At 41.7% G+C, this 13,074-nt stretch overlaps 1 protein-coding gene across 1 annotated transcript in view; it reads right to left on the reverse strand.

Moving 5' to 3' along the window:
* LOC140145335 (scavenger receptor cysteine-rich domain-containing group B protein-like) overlaps positions 1-13,074 on the reverse strand; it is a 52,607-nt gene that overhangs the window by 14,033 nt on the left and 25,500 nt on the right. The window contains exon 3 of the mRNA XM_072167091.1: positions 11,412-11,735. Within this exon, the coding sequence (XP_072023192.1) occupies positions 11,412-11,735 (324 nt within the window). The remainder of the gene's footprint in view (positions 1-11,411; positions 11,736-13,074) is intronic.

The following is a 13,074-nucleotide window of genomic DNA, read 5'->3' on the forward strand; positions in this document are numbered from 1 at the left end:
CACAGGGGGGTGTAGATTTCAAATGGACCCAGCAAACCCCCAACTAAACGTATCTCTCCTTCATTACATGAAATGGGAAGATGAAATTAGTATGGACTGTAAAAGTCATGACCCTAATTACCCACACAGGGGGGATGTAGATTTCAAATGGACCCAGCAAACACCCAACTAAACGTATCTCTCCTTCATTACCTGAAATGGGAAGATGAAATTAGTATGGACTGTAAAAGTCATGACCCTAATTACCCACACAGGGGGTGTAGATTTCAAATGGACCCAGCGAACCCCAACTAAACGTATCTCTCCTTCGTTACCTGAAATGGGAAGATGAAATTAGTATGGACTGTAAAAGTTATGACCCTAATTACCCACACGGGGGGTGTAGATTTCAAATGGACCCAGCGAACCCCCAACTAAACGTATCTCTCCTTCGTTACCTGAAATGGGAAGATGAAATTAGTATGGACTGTAAAAGTCATGACCCTAATTACCCCCACACGGGGGGTGTAGATTTCAAATGGACCCAGCGAACCCCCAACTAAACGTATCTCTCCTTCGTTACCTGAAATGGGAAGATGAAATTAGTATGGACTGTAAAAGTCATGACCCAAATGGATTTCAAATGGACCCAGCAAACACCCAACTAAACGTATCTCTCCTTCATTACCTGAAATGGGAAGATGAAATTAGTATGGACTGTAAAAGTCATGACCCTAATTACCCACACAGGGGTGTAGATTTCAAATGGACCCAGCGTACTTCCAACTAAACGTATCTCTCCTTCGTTACCTGAAATGGGAAGATGAAATTAGTATGGACTGTAAAAGTCATGACCCTAATTACCCACACAGGGGGTGTAGATTTCAAATGGACCCAGCGAACCCCCAACTAAACGTATCTCTCCTTCGTTACCTGAAATGGGAAGATGAAATTAGTATGGACTGTAAAAGTCATGACCCTAATTACCCACACAGGGGGTGTAGATTTCAAATGGACCCAGCAACCCCCAACTAAACGTATCTCTCCTTCATTACCTGAAATGGGAAGATGAAATTAGTATGGACTGTAAAAGTCATGACCCTAATTACCCACACAGGGGGTGTAGATTTCAAGTGGGCCCAGCAAACCCCCAACTAAACGTATCTCTCCTTCATTACCTGAAATGGGAAGATTAAATTAGTATGGACTGTAAAAGTCATGACCCTAATTACCCACACAGGGGTGTAGATTTCAAATGGACCCAGCGAACCCCCAACTAAACGTATCTCTCCTTCATTACCTGAAATGGGAAGATGAAATTAGTATGGACTGTAAAAGTCATGACCCTAATTACCCACACAGGGGTGTAGATTTCAAATGGACCCAGCAAACCAACAACTAAACGTATCTCTCCTTCGTTACCTGAAATGGGAAGATGAAAATAGTATGGACTGTAAAAGTCATGACCCTAATTACCCACACAGGGGGTGTAGATTTCAAATGGACCCAGCGAACACCCAACTAAACGTATCTCTCCTTCATTACCTGAAATGGGAAGATGACATTAGTATAGACTGTAAAAGTCATGACCCTAATTACCCACACAGGGGGTGTAGATTTCAAATGGACCCAGCAAACCAACAACTAAACGTATCTCTCCTTCATTACCTGAAATGGGAAGATGAAATTAGTATGGACTGTAAAAGTCATGACCCTAATTACCCACACAGGGGGGATGTAGATTTCAAATGGACCCAGCGAACCCCCAACTAAACGTATCTCTCCTTCATTACCTGAAATGGGAAGATGAAATTAGTATGGACTGTAAAGGTCATGACCCTAATTACCCACACGGGGGGTGTAGATTTCAAATGGACCCAGCGAACCCCCAACTAAACGTATCTCTCCTTCATTACCTGAAATGGGAAGATGAAATTAGTATGGACTGTAAAAGTCATGACCCTAATTACCCACACAGGGGGTGTAGATTTCAAGTGGGCCCAGCAAACCCCCAACTAAACGTATCTCTCCTTCATTACCTGAAATGGGAAGATTAAATTAGTATGGACTGTAAAAGTCATGACCCTAATTACCCACACAGGGGTGTAGATTTCAAATGGACCCAGCGAACCCCCCAACTAAACGTATCTCTCCTTCATTACCTGAAATGGGAAGATGAAATTAGTATGGACTGTAAAAGTCATGACCCTAATTACCCACACAGGGGTGTAGATTTCAAATGGACCCAGCAAACCAACAACTAAACGTATCTCTCCTTCGTTACCTGAAATGGGAAGATGAAAATAGTATGGACTGTAAAAGTCATGACCCTAATTACCCACACAGGGGGTGTAGATTTCAAATGGACCCAGCGAACACCCAACTAAACGTATCTCTCCTTCATTACCTGAAATGGGAAGATGAAATTAGTATAGACTGTAAAAGTCATGACCCTAATTACCCACACAGGGGGTGTAGATTTCAAATGGACCCAGCAAACCCCCAACTAAACGTATCTCTCCTTCATTACCTGAAATGGGAAGATTAAATTAGTATGGACTGTAAAAGTCATGACCCTAATTACCCACACAGGGGGGATGTAGATTTCAAATGGGCCCAGCACACCCCCAACTAAACGTATCTCTCCTTCATTACCTGAAATGGGAAGATGAAATTAGTATGGACTGTAAAAGTCATGACCCTAATTACCCACACAGGGGTGTAGATTTCAAATGGACCCAGCAAACACCCAACTAAACGTATCTCTCCTTCATTACCTGAAATGGGAAGATGAAATTAGTATGGACTGTAAAGGTCATGACCCTAATTACCCACACAGGGGGTGTAGATTTCAAATGGACCCAGCAAACCCCAACTAAACGTATCTCTCCTTCGTTACCTGAAATGGGAAGATGAAATTAGTATGGACTGTAAAAGTCATGACCCTAATTACCCACACAGGGGGTGTAGATTTCAAATGGACCCAGCAAACACCCAACTAAACGTATCTCTCCTTCATTACCTGAAATGGGAAGATGAAATTAGTATGGACTGTAAAAGTCATGACCCTAATTACCCACACAGGGGGTGTAGATTTCAAATGGACCTAGCAAACACCCAACTAAACGTATCTCTCCTTCATTACCTGAAATGGGAAGATGAAATTAGTATGGACTGTAAAAGTCATGACCCTAATTACCCGCACCGGGGGTGTAGATTTCAAATGGACCCAGCAAACCCCCAACTAAACGTATCTCTCCTTCATTACCTGAAATGGGAAGATGAAATTAGTATGGACTGTAAAAGTCATGACCCTAATTACCCACAAAGGGGGTGAAGATTTCAAATGGACCCAGCAAACACCCAACTAAACGTATCTCTCCTTCATTACCTGAAATGGGAAGATGAAATTAGTATGGACTGTAAAAGTCATGACCCTAATTACCCACACAGGGGTGTAGATTTCAAATGGACCCAGCAAACACCCAACTAAACGTATCTCTCCTTCATTACCTGAAATGGGAAGATGAAATTAGTATGGACTGTAAAAGTCATGACCCTAATTACCCACACAGGGGGTGTAGATTTCAAATGGACCCAGCAAACACCCAACTAAACGTATCTCTCCTTCATTACCTGAAATGGGAAGATGAAATTAGTATGGACTGTAAAAGTCATGACCCTAATTACCCACACAGGGGTGTAGATTTCAAATGGACCCAGCAAACACCCAACTAAACGTATCTCTCCTTCATTACCTGAAATGGGAAGATGAAATTAGTATGGACTGTAAAAGTCATGACCCTAATTACCCACACAGGGGTGTAGATTTCAAATGGACCCAGCAAACACCCAACTAAACGTATCTCTCCTTCATTACCTGAAATGGGAAGATGAAATTAGTATGGACTGTAAAAGTCATGACCCTAATTACCCACACAGGGGGTGTAGATTTCAAATGGACCCAGCAAACACCCAACTAAACGTATCTCTCCTTCATTACCTGAAATGGGAAGATGAAATTAGTATGGACTGTAAAAGTCATGACCCTAATTACCCACACAGGGGTGTAGATTTCAAATGGACCCAGCAAACCCACAACTAAACGTATCTCTCCTTCATTACCTGAAATGGGAAGATGAAATTAGTATGGACTGTAAAAGTCATGACCCTAATTACCCACACAGGGGGTGTAGATTTCAAATGGACCCAGCAAACACCCAACTAAACGTATCTCTCCTTCATTACCTGAAATGGGAAGATGAAATTAGTATGGACTGTAAAAGTCATGACCCTAATTACCCACACAGGGGGTGTAGATTTCAAATGGACCCAGCAAACACCCAACTAAACGTATCTCTCCTTCATTACCTGAAATGGGAAGATGAAATTAGTATGGACTGTAAAAGTCATGACCCTAATTACCCACACAGGGGGTGTAGATTTCAAATGGACCCAGCGAACCCCCAACTAAACGTATCTCTCCTTCATTACCTGAAATGGGAAGATGAAATTAGTATGGACTGTAAAAGTCATGACCCTAATTACCCACACAGGGGGATGTAGATTTCAAATGGACCCAGCGAACCCCCAACTAAACGTATCTCTCCTTCATTACCTGAAATGGGAAGATGAAAATAGTATGGACTGTAAAAGTCATGACCCTAATTACCCACACAGGGGGTGTAGATTTCAAATGGACCCAGCAAACCCCCAACTAAACGTATCTCTCCTTCATTACCTGAAATGGGAAGATGAAATTAGTATGGACTGTAAAAGTCATGACCCTAATTACCCACACAGGGGGTGTAGATTTCAAATGGACCCAGCAAACACCCAACTAAACGTATCTCTCCTTCGTTACCTGAAATGGGAAGATGAAATTAGTATGGACTGTAAAAGTCATGACCCTAATTACCCACACAGGGGGGATGTAGATTTCAAATGGACCCAGCAAACACCCAACTAAACGTATCTCTCCTTCATTACCTGAAATGGGAAGATGAAATTAGTATGGACTGTAAAAGTCATGACCCTAATTACCCACACAGGGGATGTAGATTTCAAATGGACCCAGCGAACCCCCAACTAAACGTATCTCTCCTTCATTACCTGAAATGGGAAGATGAAATTAGTATGGACTGTAAAAGTCATGACCCTAATTACCCACACAGGGGGTGTAGATTTCAAATGGACCCAGCAAACCCCCAACTAAACGTATCTCTCCTTCATTACCTGAAATGGGAAGATGAAATTAGTATGGACTGTAAAAGTCATGACCTTAATTACCCACACAGGGGGGATGTAGATTTCAAATGGACCCAGCGAACCCCCAACTAAACGTATCTCTCCTTCATTACCTGAAATGGGAAGATGAAAATAGTATGGACTGTAAAAAATGTCATGACCCTAATTACCCACACAGGGGGGGATGTAGATTTCAAATGGACCCAGCAAACCCCCAACTAAACGTATCTCTCCTTCATTACCTGAAATGGGAAGATGAAAATAGTATGGACTGTAAAAGTCATGACCCTAATTACCCACACAGGGGGTGTAGATTTCAAATGGACCCAGCGAACCCCCAACTAAACGTATCTCTCCTTCATTACCTGAAATGGGAAGATGAAATTAGTATGGACTGTAAAAGTCATGACCCTAATTACCCACACAGGGGGTGTAGATTTCAAATGGACCCAGCGAACCAACAACTAAACGTATCTCTCCTGCATTACCTGAAACGGGAAGATGAAATTAGTATGGACTGTAAAAGTCATGACCCTAATTACCCACACAGGGGGAAATTAGTAGATTTCAAATGGACCCAGCGAACCCCCAGCGAACTAAACGTATCTCTCCTTCATTACCTGAAATGGGAAGATGAAATTAGTATGGACTGTAAAAGTCATGACCCTAATTACCCACACAGGGGGATGTAGATTTCAAATGGACCCAGCGAACCCCCAACTAAACGTATCTCTCCTTCATTACCTGAAATGGGAAGATGAAAATAGTATGGACTGTAAAAGTCATGACCCTAATTACCCACACAGGGGGTGTAGATTTCAAATGGACCCAGCGAACCCCCAACTAAACGTATCTCTCCTTCATTACCTGAAATGGGAAGATGAAATTAGTATGGACTGTAAAAGTCATGAACCTGATTACCCACACAGGGGGGATGTAGATTTCAAATGGACCCAGCAAACACCCAACTAAACGTATCTCTCCTTCGTTACCTGAAAAGGGAAGATGAAATTAGTATGGACTGTAAAAGTCATGACCCTAATTACCCACACAGGGGGATGTAGATTTCAAATGGACCCAGCAAACACCCAACTAAACGTATCTCTCCTTCATTACCTGAAATGGGAAGATGAAATTAGTATGGACTGTGAAAGTCATGACCCTAATTACCCACACAGGGGGGATGTAGATTTCAAATGGACCCAGCGAACACCCAACTAAACGTATCTCTCCTTCATTACCTGAAATGGGAAGATGAAATTAGTATGGACTGTAAAGGTCATGACCCTAATTACCCACACAGGGGGTGTAGATTTCAAATGGACCCAGCAAACACCCAACTAAACGTATCTCTCCTTCATTACCTGAAATGGGAAGATGAAATTAGTATGGACTGTAAAAGTCATGACCTTAATTACCCACACAGGGGGGATGTAGATTTCAAATGGACCCAGCAAACACCCAACTAAACGTATCTCTCCTTCATTACCTGAAATGGGAAGATGAAAATAGTATGGACTGTAAAAGTCATGACCCTAATTACCCACACAGGGGGGATGTAGATTTCAAATGGACCCAGCGAACCCCCAACTAAACGTATCTCTCCTTCATTACCTGAAATGGGAAGATGAAAATAGTATGGACTGTAAAAGTCATGACCCTAATTACCCACACAGGGGGGATGTAGATTTCAAATGGACCCAGCGAACCCCCAACTAAACGTATCTCTCCTTCATTACCTGAAATGGGAAGATGAAATTAGTATGGACTGTAAAAGTCATGACCCTAATTACCCACATAGGGTGTGAAGATTTCAAATGGACCCAGCAAACACCCAACTAAACGTATCTCTCCTTCGTTACCTGAAAAGGAAGATGAAATTAGTATGGACTGTAAAAGTCATGACCCTAATTACCCACACAGGGGGATGTAGATTTCAAATGGACCCAGCGAACCCCCAACTAAACGTATCTCTCCTTCATTACCTGAAATGGGAAGATGAAATTAGTATGGACTGTAAAGGTCATGACCCTAATTACCCACATTGTTTTAGATTTCAAATGGACCCAGCGAACCCCCAACTAAACGTATCTCTCCTTCGTTACCTGAAATGGGAAGATGAAATTAGTATGGACTGTAAAAGTCATGACCCTAATTACCCACACAGGGGGTGTAGATTTCAAATGGACCCAGCGAACCCCCAACTAAACGTATCTCTCCTTCGTTACCTGAAATGGGAAGATTAAATTAGTATGGACTGTAAAAGTCATGACCCTAATTACCCACACAGGGGGGATGTAGATTTCAAATGGACCCAGCGAACCCCCAACTAAACGTATCTCTCCTTCATTACCTGAAATGGGAAGATGAAATTAGTATGGACTGTAAAAGTCATGACCCTAATTACCCACACAGGGGGGATGTAGATTTCAAATGGACCCAGCAAACCCCCAACTAAACGTATCTCTCCTTCATTACCTGAAATGGGAAGATGAAATTAGTATGGACTGTAAAAGTCATGACCCTAATTACCCACACAGGGGGTGTAGATTTCAAATGGGCCCAGCACACCCCCAACTAAACGTATCTCTCCTTCATTACCTGAAATGGGAAGATGAAATTAGTATGGACTGTAAAAGTCATGACCCTAATTACCCACACGGGGGGTGGAGATTTCAAATGGACCCAGCAAACCAACAACTAAACGTATCTCTCCTTCATTACCTGAAAAGGGAAGATGAAATTAGTATGGACTGTAAAAGTCATGACCCTAATTACCCACACAGGGGGTGTAGATTTCAAATGGACCCAGCAAACACCCAACTAAACGTATCTCTCCTTCATTACCTGAAATGGGAAGATGAAAATAGTATGGACTGTAAAAGTCATGACCCTAATTACCCACACAGGGGGTGTAGATTTCAAATGGACCCAGCGAACCCCCAACTAAACGTATCTCTCCTTCATTACCTGAAAAGGGAAGATGAAATTAGTATAGACTGTAAAAGTCATGACCCTAATTACCCACACAGGGGGTGTAGATTTCAAATGGACCCAGCAAACCCCCAACTAAACGTATCTCTCCTTCGTTACCTGAAATGGGAAGATGAAATTAGTATGGACTGTAAAAGTCATGACCCTAATTACCCACACAGGGGGTGTAGATTTCAAATGGACCCAGCAAACATCCAACTAAACGTATCTCTCCTTCATTACCTGAAATGGGAAGATGAAATTAGTATGGACTGTAAAAGTCATGACCCTAATTACCCACACAGGGGGTGTAGATTTCAAATGGACCCAGCAAACACCCAACTAAACGTATCTCTCCTTCATTACCTGAAATGGGAAGATGAAATTAGTATGGACTGTAAAAGTCATGACCCTAATTACCCACACAGGCGCTCTAGATTTCAAATGGACCCAGCAAACCCCCAACTAAACGTATCTCTCCTTCATTACCTGAAATGGGAAGATGAAATTAGTATGGACTGTAAAAGTCATGACCCTAATTACCCACACAGGGGGGGTGTAGATTTCAAATGGACCCAGCAAACCAACAACTAAACGTATCTCTCCTTCATTACCTGAAATGGGAAGATTAAATTAGTATGGACTGTAAAAGTCATGACCCTAATTACCCGCACAGGGGGTGTAGATTTCAAATGGACCCAGCAAACACCCAACTAAACGTATCTCTCCTTCGTTACCTGAAATGGGAAGATGAAATTAGTATGGACTGTAAAAGTCATGACCCTAATTACCCACACAGGGGGATGTAGATTTCAAATGGACCCAGCGAACCCCCAACTAAACGTATCTCTCCTTCATTACCTGAAATGGGAAGATGAAATTAGTATGGACTGTGAAAGTCATGACCCTAATTACCCACACAGGGGATGTAGATTTCAAATGGACCCAGCGAACCCCAACTAAACGTATCTCTCCTTCATTACCTGAAATGGGAAGATGAAATTAGTATGGACTGTGAAAGTCATGACCCTAATTACCCACACAGGGGGTGTAGATTTCAAATGGACCCAGCAAACCCCCAACTAAACGTATCTCTCCTTCATTACCTGAAATGGGAAGATGAAATTAGTATGGACTGTAAAAGTCATGACCCTAATTACCCACACAGGGGTGTAGATTTCAAATGGACCCAGCAAACACCCAACTAAACGTATCTCTCCTTCGTTACCTGAAATGGGAAGATGAAATTAGTATGGACTGTAAAAGTCATGACCCTAATTACCCACACAGGGGGGGTGTAGATTTCAAATGGACCCAGCAAACACCCAACTAAACGTATCTCTCCTTCATTACCTGAAATGGGAAGATGACATTAGTATGGACTGTGAAAGTCATGACCCTAATTACCCACACAGGGGGTGTAGATTTCAAATGGACCCAGCAAACCCCCAACTAAACGTATCTCTCCTTCATTACCTGAAATGGGAAGATGAAATTAGTATGGACTGTAAAAGTCATGACCCTAATTACCCACACAGGGGGTGTAGATTTCAAATGGACCCAGCGAACCCCCAACTAAACGTATCTCTCCTTCATTACCTGAAATGGGAAGATTAAATTAGTATGGACTGTAAAAGTCATGACCCTAATTACCCACACAGGGGGTGTAGATTTCAAATGGACCCAGCAAACACCCAACTAAACGTATCTCTCCTTCATTACCTGAAATGGGAAGATGAAATTAGTATGGACTGTGAAAGTCATGACCCTAATTACCCACACAGGGGTGTAGATTTCAAATGGACCCAGCGAACCCCCAACTAAACGTATCTCTCCTTCATTACCTGAAATGGGAAGATGACATTAGTATGGACTGTGAAAGTCATGACCCTAATTACCCACACAGGGGGTGTAGATTTCAAATGGACCCAGCAAACACCCAACTAAACGTATCTCTCCTTCATTACCTGAAATGGGAAGATGAAATTAGTATGGACTGTAAAGGTCATGACCCTAATTACCCACACAGGGGTGTAGATTTCAAATGGACCCAGCAAACACCCAACTAAACGTATCTCTCCTTCGTTACCTGAAATGGGAAGATGAAATTAGTATGGACTGTAAAAGTCATGACCCTAATTACCCACACAGGGGGTGTAGATTTCAAATGGACCCAGCAAACCCCCAACTAAACGTATCTCTCCTTCATTACCTGAAATGGGAAGATGAAATTAGTATGGACTGTAAAAGTCATGACCCTAATTACCCACACAGGGGGGATGTAGATTTCAAATGGGCCCAGCACACCCCCAACTAAACGTATCTCTCCTTCATTACCTGAAATGGGAAGATGAAATTAGTATGGACTGTAAAAGTCATGACCCTAATTACCCACACAGGGGGTGTAGATTTCAAATGGACCCAGCAAACACCCAACTAAACGTATCTCTCCTTCATTACCTGAAATGGGAAGATGAAATTAGTATGGACTGTAAAAGTCATGACCCTAATTACCTGCACAGGGGGTGTAGATTTCAAATGGAGTCACCCATTCAGGAAACCCCATTTGAAATTCACACTTTCTGTGTGGATGACTAAGGTCATGTCTTCCAGGGGTGTATGGATTTCAACTGGAATAGCAAATTTTTAAATAACAAGATTCCTCTGAATGTCTCCGCAGTCAGTAACACCCATAACATTATATGAGTGTATTCCCCGTGCAGGGTTTGTCTGGGGCGGTCTACTCACCCGATGTCCGGTTACAAATGACCCCTGCATCCTCTGAATGTCCGCAGTCAGTAACACCCATAACATTATATGAGTGTATTCCCCGTGCAGGGTTTGTCTGGGGCGGTCTACTCACCCGATGTCCGGTTACAAATGACCCCTGCATCCTCTGAATGTCCGCAATCAGTAACACCCATAACATTATATGAGTGTATTCCCCATGCAGGGTTTGTCTGGGGCGGTCTACTCACCCGATGTCCGGTTACAAATGACCCCTGCATCCTCTGAATGTCCGCAATCAGTGTAACACCCATAACATTATATGAGTGTATCCCCCGTGCAGGGTTTGTCTGGGGCTGTCTACTCACCCGATGTCCGGTTACAAATGACCCCTGCATCCTCTGAATGTCCGCAATCAGTGTAACACCCATAACATTATATGAGTGTATCCCCCGTGCAGGGTTTGTCTGGGACTGTCTACTCACCCGATGTCCGGTTACAAATGACCCCAGCATCCTCTGAATGACCGCAATCAGTAACACCCCATCCAACATGATAACAAGCCCCCAATTCATCCTCATCACCAGCACACCCAACATCATCTAGGAGTATGTCCCCCGTGCCTGGTCCAAAATATGCATCGGTGGTCGCACTAAGGGCGGGTCCGAATCCTAGTTGACGACATACTACTTCTGCCTCCTCCATCCCCCAATCATCATCACATATCGAACCCCATTGACCTTGGTAGTAAACCTCAACTCTTCCCTCATACCGAGACTGGCCTTCTACTAGACGAACTGAAGCATAAGCTGAGAAATAGAATAAGATATCATGTATTACTTACGATCAAAATACATTTGGATGTATTCGTAATACATGTCGGTGTATTTCTTATACCTTTCGGTGTATTCCTAATACATTTCGGTGTATTCCTAATACATGTCGGTGTATTCCTAATACCTTTCGGTGTATTCCTAATACATTTCGGTGTATTCCTAATACATTTCGGGGTATTCCTAATACATTTCGGTGTATTCCTAATACATTTCGGTGTATTCCTAATACATTTCGGTGTATTCCTAATACATTTCGGTGTATTCCTAATACATTTCGGTGTATTCCTAATACATTTCGGTGTATTCCTAATACATTTCGGTGTATTCCTAATACATTTCGGTATATTCCTATATGGTCAATTCCAGCCAAACCGGGACAAAATTCTCTCTGGGGGCCATTTTGAAAATGTTTTCCTTTTCAATTCTAGACTTATCAAATGAGACGATCATATCTAGTGAATCATCAGGTGGAAGTGCCATCGGATTGAAAAATAACTTTTCTTGCCAGACCAAATAAAGTGTTAAATGCGCATATGCATGTTACCCACGAATTCAAGCCTTTTTCACCTGTTGTACGCCATAAAATTTCACTTTCTTTAATATCTTTCAATGTTTTATGTGTGGCTCATATACACTAGAAATCGGTGAAGACTTTGAACGTAAAATAGAATTTTATTATATATATCTACAAAGAAATATTTTGGTTATTACAAATTTTAAGAAAGAACCAGGTGAACACTTAAGATTGTGTCAATTCTTCGAACTCTTTCCAAAGTGGCTGTCATTTAACATTACTGTATTATTTCGAAAGATTAGAATAAATGCTTCATATAAATATAAAGTTAGATTTTGTATCTCGTCGCAGGATGAGGATCTCGGATGGATTCGTGGGTAACAGCGTCTGGAAAATAGCAATTCCTATTAATTTTTTTAATAAAAATAAAAATACTTTTCCGTATGTCAATAATTCAGGCTGCAATGGCACTAAAATGAATTTTAATCAAAATACAAACTACATGGAATATTTAGAATGGATCATTATGGCATTTTGGGTATAAAAATTTTGAGAATAATGAAGTTGCCAAATTCAAATAGACAGAGCAAACAGTTTTATATTATTATTTTAGTAAAATAATTCCATATTTTCATGCAGCAATATTCTATTAACTCGTGTTTGACAGTTCCTATGAACTAAAACACTATCAATACATTGTTAACTATAATTTAAGTAGGGATTCGTGGGTAACCAAAATGTTCGTGGGTAACACATATTTGAAGGTATGTATTGGTAAGCGGCAAAATAGAAAATATT

The sequence above is a fragment of the Amphiura filiformis genome, chromosome 2 (genome assembly GCF_039555335.1).
Source record: "Amphiura filiformis chromosome 2, Afil_fr2py, whole genome shotgun sequence".
NCBI lineage: Eukaryota > Metazoa > Echinodermata > Ophiuroidea > Amphilepidida > Amphiuridae > Amphiura > Amphiura filiformis.